The sequence below is a fragment of the Orycteropus afer genome, unplaced genomic scaffold, assembly GCF_000298275.1.
Source record: "Orycteropus afer afer isolate SDZICR_OR568_19922 unplaced genomic scaffold, OryAfe1.0 scaffold00197, whole genome shotgun sequence".
NCBI classification, from domain to species: Eukaryota; Metazoa; Chordata; class Mammalia; order Tubulidentata; family Orycteropodidae; genus Orycteropus; species Orycteropus afer.
Window position 1 is genome coordinate 434267 of NW_006921784.1, and position 7118 is coordinate 441384.

The 7118-nt window shown below is 43.6% G+C and overlaps 1 protein-coding gene across 1 annotated transcript in view; it reads left to right on the top strand.

Annotated features, from left to right (window-relative positions):
- Window positions 1-7118, top strand: part of GRK3 (G protein-coupled receptor kinase 3) — a 169607-nt gene that overhangs the window by 145217 nt on the left and 17272 nt on the right. Inside the window, exons 16-17 of the mRNA XM_007947940.1 lie at window positions 5843-5909; window positions 6363-6463. Of these exons, the coding sequence (XP_007946131.1) occupies window positions 5843-5909; window positions 6363-6463 (168 nt within the window). The remainder of the gene's footprint in view (window positions 1-5842; window positions 5910-6362; window positions 6464-7118) is intronic.

A 7118-nucleotide genomic window follows, 5' to 3' on the forward strand; every position in this document is an offset into this window, starting at 1 on the left:
TTCTGTCCTATAGGGTCGTTAATGAGTTGGAATGGAGTCAACAGCACCCAACAACACAGCAACCATGTGTGTGTGTGTGTTGTGTGTGTGTTTTTCCCCATAATTTATCATACTGTGAAAGATGCTCTAAATTTGCCAGTCTCCTCCTCTGTCTGTCATACAGAAAGCCACAGCTGACCAGGGCACGTGTGAGTTTTGTACCCACCAACGCTCCCTAATGCAGTCAGAACGCCTTCTGTGCTGTTGGGAGAAGGAGGCCCCACGTGGGGAGCTGTGGACAGCCCTGTTACTGTCTCCTATTTGCAGGCCAGCGCAGGGAGCAGCTGTGGATCAGGCAGGGGCTATGAGCACCACGTGCCTCCCTCAGAAAGGAGATCATCACCACTGTAGGTTTTCTCTAGCATTTTCCAAAATAGAAACAGGCTCTTTGGTTTTGTTCACAAAGAATAATCAGGAATACATTGGAAACAGATGTGCACTGCGATGTTCACTGGCCAAGCCTCCTCAGTCTGTAGCCTGGAACTGAATAGTGCAGAGCGCTTCCGACAGCTTCTTAGGGAGCCGGACACAGAATAAGCTATATTTATAAAATGGGATTTGTACTGCTAGGGCCCATGTGCTGGGAATGTTTTTGGCACCACTAACTTTAACTCCGGTCCTCTTGCAAGCCTCCCTCTGGTCTCATGAAAGACTTTTTAAATTTAGCACAGAGCATTTCTGTCCGAACACAGCAGTCCTTCTCTACAAGTGTCAGGCCCAGCCCTTTCCTTCCGGCATCAATCGGGCCAAGTGCCCAGAGGTCAAGAGTAGGAGCGGACACTGCTGGTTCTGCACACAGGATTCAGATCAGAGGGGTTTGCTGAAATGCAAGGAGGTCTTTGCTTCACCCCCTCGTACACATTAAAGAGAGAAATGTGCGGAAATGTACTCCACTGCTAGCCAACAGGTTGGGAGTTCGTGTCCAACCAGAGGGACCTCCAAAGAAAGACCTGGCAATCTCCTTCTGATAATCAGCCCTTGTGATCTCTGTGGACACACGTGGGGTCACCATGAATCAGAACCAACTCAATGGCAACGGATTTACCTTAAGGAGCACTGAGGAGTAGAAACAGCTAAGTGTCGAGGAGAGGGACTAAGGTTTAAGTAAGAGTTAGCAAAGTTTTTATTCCCTTTTACTCATAAACATGTTAATGTATGTGATGTGTGTACTTTGCACGTAAGAGAGTGATACAAGTATGATAGGTATTTTCAATGCTAGTCTCTTAAATAGTAAATTTGTTGTTGTTGTTGTTATGTGCCGTCGAGTCGGATCTGACTCATGGCGACCGCTCCTTGGGTTTCCGAGGCAGTATCACTACGGAAGTAGATTGCCCAACCTTCCTTCCGAGGAGTGGCTGGTGGGTTTGAACCGCCAGCCTTCTGATTAGCAGTCAAGTGCCTTAGGCATTATGCTACCAGAGCTCCTAATAATAAATTAATAAGTTGCTAATGTTTATTTTCAATATTCTGTTTGTTTTTAAAATGCATTCATTGTATACTTTTCTCCTTGGAAACAATTAGGGTGAAGAAATATTCCCAATAAGCATCTGTCTTAAATAGTAGTATTTGCTCACTTAGTGCTAATTTACCTTTTTTTTTTCTCTCTCTACTTTTATTTATTATTTATATTTAATAATGTAACAAATATTCATATGGAACCCTGGTGGCACAGTGATTTAGTGCTTGGCGGCTACCCGAGACATCAATGATAAGAACCCAGCAGCCCTCTGCCTCTGCGAGAGAAAAATGGGGCAACCTGCGTCCATTAAAGACCTTGGAGACCCTCTGAGGGTAGTTCTGCTCCATCCTGTAGGGTCTCTCTGAGTCAGAAGCGACTTGATGGCAATGAGTTTGGTTTTGTTTGTTTTTTAACAAGTATTCATGCACCAGCACCCCCAAATAGCACTTCTCCCTGGCATCTGGCCTCATTTAACCATGTGATTCCCCATCAACCTATCTCCCTGCCTCCCCCACCGGAATTCTTCACGATTGGACTCTCCCCCTGCCCCAAAGAATGCTTCCAAGAGGCAGAAATGACTTTGTCCTTTATTGCATGATAAGGAAGAAAATAAAGCATCAGAGTGCCCTCTCTTGTACAAAAAGAAAATTAGAACATTTAGGACAATGAATGCTCTGACATGGAATGCTGTCTTCAAGAGATGACTGAACGCCCAGCTTGTGTGAGTTAGGATGACGGCCAGGGGAGTCGTGAGGGGCAGGGCAGGACAAGTAGGGTTTTCATTCTCATCGCGATATTGATACATTCAACATTCTAATCTATTTCGTGAAGTTAGCAGTAAAATGTTTTGCAAAATAGCTTGCCTCAGATTTTGGTCTCATGTATGTTATAAATACAATTATTGGATTAGGCTTTTTCCAGGCAAGTCTCATGCAATGATATATATCCGGTCTTTAATTTTCAAAGACGTAAGCCCTTGGTTTTCTAATTTGCATGTTGAATGGGATCATTTAACAATCAGATTTCCTTTCTAGCTTCCCCAGAGTGCTAAAGACATGGTAAAGAATAAACTATTCATCTTAAATAGTTATCAAGCGAACATTGATTTTATGAAGTGCTGTTACACCTTTATTAATCTGAGAAATAATGACCCCATTAGATACCTACTGTGTACTGGTGTAGTCCTGGCTTCTCACTCCTACATTATTTTCATTGTTCCCTTGCACATACCTGTGAAGTATGTGGCATTGTCCCGTTTTACAGATGAGGAGACGGATTTTTTGTTTAAAACGTTGCCGTGGCGTCGATTCCACCTCATGGCGAGACCGTAGGTGTCAGAGTAGTACTGTGCTCCAGAGGGCTTTCCCTGGCAGCATGTGGGAAGTAGATGGCAGGATTTCCTTCCGAGATGCCTCTGGGTGGACTCAAGCCTCCACCCTTTCGGTTAGCGGCTTTAATGGTTCACACTTCCCAGGGACTCTGAGGAAAGTGATACTGAAGTTTCCCATGACTGGCTCACAGCTAAACAGGACCCCAGCTCTGGGACCCTGAGATGGGAACCCTGAAAGGAATCCGCACTCTGGGCTCGAGAGGATCCGGGGGCGTTGGATTCGTTCACTTCTGTTATCGTTGAGGGAATCTATTACCAAAAATTACTAATTTCTGATTAAGACATTATTGATTCTGGGGGGCTGAGGGGGAATCCTGTCCCACTTGATGAAATTTTGATTTGATCTCTGTTCCTTGGGTTAGGTGAGGGACTAAGATCTGTTTTGCTGAAAATATTAAAAATTGTGTGAAAGTTATTTTAGTTCAAACACTGATTGTTGTTGTTGTTGTTGTTATGTGCCATTGAGTCGGACCCGACTCATAGCGACCCCTCCTTGGGTTTCCGAGGCAGTATCACTACAGAAGTCAATTGCCCAACCTTCCTTCCGAGGAGTGGCTGGTGGGTTTGAACCATCATCCTTCTGGTTAGCAGTCAAGTGCCTTAGGTACTATACCACCAGAGCTCCTCAAACACTGATAAGACATATTTTGTTTTGTTTTTTTAATGTTTTATTGTTTTCAGTGAAGATTCATAAAGCACTTTAAGTTCCCATTCAACCATTTCTGCACATGTGGTCCAGTGACATTGGTTACTTCTTCACAGTGCACAGACATTCTCATTATTTCCATTAATCTAGTTTCCTTGCCCTGCTTACAATCTTATCTTTGTTTTAAAGTAATTGTTGACCATTTAGTCTGACAAAAAAAGAAAAGAAAGAGAGAGACCAAACTCACTGCCATTGAGTCGGGTCCAACTTATAGTGACCCCTCCTTGGGTTTCTGAGGCAGTATCACTGTGAAAGTAGATTGCCCAGTCTCCCTTCTGAGGAGCGGCTGATGAGTTTGAACCGCCAGCTTTCTGGTTAGCAGTCAGATGCCTTAGGCACTACAGTACCACAGCTCCTTTAGTCTCATATAGGTGATTAAAAACATTTTTTTTTTTTTTACACATTCTGTTTTGTGACATTTACTGCAATCCCCACAGTTTCACAGCGTTCTTCCCACTTCCTCCCTACACCCACCCTTCCCCTGCAGTCTTCCTTCCCATCCCTTCCCACCTTCCTAGCTCTATCACTGGGCAAATGCTGTCCCCTTCATCGCATCTGCTTGATTGTTGTAATGAGTGCATCCCCTCCTGGCATCACTGTTCACCTTAAAAGCCTGTCTATTGTTTGGCTGCCAAGTCATGGGGTTTAAGTTCAGTTCCTAGCTTGCAGGGTATCTAAGGGCCAGAGTCTGGGCCATTCCATCAGTCTTTATCAGACCAGTAAGCCTGGTCTTTTGTGTGATTTTGAGTTTTCTTCCACGTTTCCCCCTACTCTACCTGGGACCTCTTATTGTGATCCCTTTCATAGGAGTCAGCATGGGTGGCTGGTCCACATCTAGTTCTTCTGGTCTCAGGATCGTGGAGGCTGGGGTTCTTGTGCCCCATAGTCCTTTGGCCTAACTGTGTCTTGCTTTTATATTTAACTCTTTGCTCCAGACAAGGAGAGACAAAAAGTTGTATGTTAGATGGCCACTCACAAGCTTTTAAGACCCCAGTCACTACTCCCCAAAGTAGGATGTAGAGCATTGTGTCTGGACTATGTTATGTCCTGATCCTCCATACCCAGAGGGTCATTCCATCAAGGTGTTTGGTTGTGACTAAGACATTTTCCTAACTTGGCCCCCTGTACGCTCTCCTACATTCATGGTTGTATTTGTAGCACATGTGAGTACATGGGCGGAGATAGCCTCTGTCAAACCTGTATGTATTCTTGGATGTCGTCTCATTTGCCTTCCCACCCCTTGTAGGTGATTTTTTTTTTTTTTATAGGAGCACAGTGCTCATGGGTGATCATCATTATTTTGTGAGCCACTCTGTTATTCAGCTACAAAATGACCTGAGCTCAAGGGTTAGTTTTGGTTCAGAATTTAAAGAATGTCTCTGGGTAGTAGTTAGTCTCTGGGAGTCCTCCCTTCTCAACCAGCCCAGTAAGTCTGTTTTGTTTGGTTGGTTGATTTTAGGAATGTACGGTTCTGTTCCACACTTTTCTTCCATTCTATCAGGGCCTATGTATTGAGGCCCTGATCAGAATGGTCGGTAGTGGTAGCTGGGCACCATGTAGTTCTGGTCTCACTCAAGATGAAGTCCTGGTCTATTTAGAACAAGACATATTTTTTTGTAATTGACTTCCATTTTCATGATTATCTATTGACTAATTATATCTTTTCTTTCCTAATGACCGCTTAATTGGAAAAGCATATTTTAGTGCCACAATTTCATTTAAATGAGGGATAAGGCAGGTCAAATAAGATTTAAGTCTCTCTGGTAACATAGTGCCTCAGGCATTTGACTGCTAACCAGAAGGTTGGTGGTTCAAACCCACTAGCCACTCCTCAGAAGGCAGGTTGGGCAATCTACTTCCGTAGTGATACTGCCTCGGAAACCCAAGGAGGGTCACTGAGTCGGAATCAACTTGATGACAGTGTTTTGAGAGCTCTGGTAGCACAGTGTCTAAAGTACTTGACTGCTAATCAGGAGGCTGGCAGTTCAAACCCACCAGCCACTCCTCAGAAGGAAGGTTGGGCAATCTACTTCCATAGTGATACCACCTCGGAAACCCAAGGAGGCATCACTGTGAGTCGGGTCTGACTCAACTCGATGGCACATGACAACAACAACAATATATTTGATCACCATCTGTTCTCTGGATGTGATCAATGTTTATGGCTTTTGTATTTCTGTTGTCTCAAATGAACAGTGATAGAAGTTACCTGACATCATGTTTTACTGTATGTTCTCTATTTCTACAGCCACAGCCCTTTCAGACAACATAAAACCAAAGATAAGCATGAGATAGACCGTATGACACTCACCGTGGTAAGGGGATTTAAAATTGCATTCTTCTAACGATAGAGTAGTTTCTGTGGCTCATTCTGTGATAAACAGGATAAAATGGCTCTTTGAAATAAATGCATGCAGACACCGCTCCTAGAAGAGTTTCTAGGAGAAAAGTTAGTGGAAATAGACACCAAGGTTAAAAATCAAGCTTTACTCCCAAAGAGGATGAGAAAGATGCAGGAAACTAAAGAAATCAAATCAAAGTACAAAGTACTGAGATGTGGACGAGTAGGCACCTGGCCCCAGCCTGTTGATTGATTTAGAAAGTGATTAGTAACCTAATTATCATTCTGTAGAGTAAACATTATTTCTTGATGCATCGACAGTTGTGAATACTATGCTTATCCAAGGAATGGACTTTTAAACCTGGTTGGGTGTGAAGGTGGTGTTTCCAAGAATGGGTTTTGGAGATTTTGCTCTTCTCTTCCCCAGAATGTGGAACTTCCAGATACGTTCTCCCCGGAATTAACGTCCCTTCTGGAAGGCTTGCTTCAGCGAGATGTTAGCAAACGGCTTGGCTGCCACGGAGGCGGGTAGGCTGTGGTTTCTACCTTTCAGGACCTTGATCCTTTAAGTGGGGTTGTTCTCCCCCCACCCACCCCATTTAAAAAATAATTCCATAGTCTTTAGAGATCTCAATCTGAATTTGAGTGAAAAAAATAACCACATGAGAAATATAAGTATATTGTCCTTTATGTTTTATAATTAGCAAGTTGAAGAAGCTTTTAACATTTTAACTTTAAAAAATGTACCTTTTAGATGATGGAACTGAATTCTGGTATTTCATAGTCCATCTGGTTGAGTTTTAGTAATGATTGCATTTACAATTTTGACAGTTCAGTGTTCTGCTCAAGGAGCCCTGGTAGTGCAGTGGTTAAGTGCTCAACTGCTAATTGGAAGATTGTTGATTCTAACCCACTATTAGCTCTGCTGGAGAAGAACCAAAACCCACTGTCATGGAGACAATTCCTACTCATATCGACCCTATAGGATAGACTATAACCACCCCATGGGGTTTCTAAGGCTATTGATCTTTACGGAAGCAGACTGCCTCATCTTTCTCCCATGGAGTGGCTGGTGGGTTGGAACCCTCGACCTTTGGGTTTGCAGCCCAATGCTTGATCTGGAGATTTGCTCCTGTAAAGGAAACCCTTATAGGGCAGTTCTACTTGGTCATGTGGGGGTTGC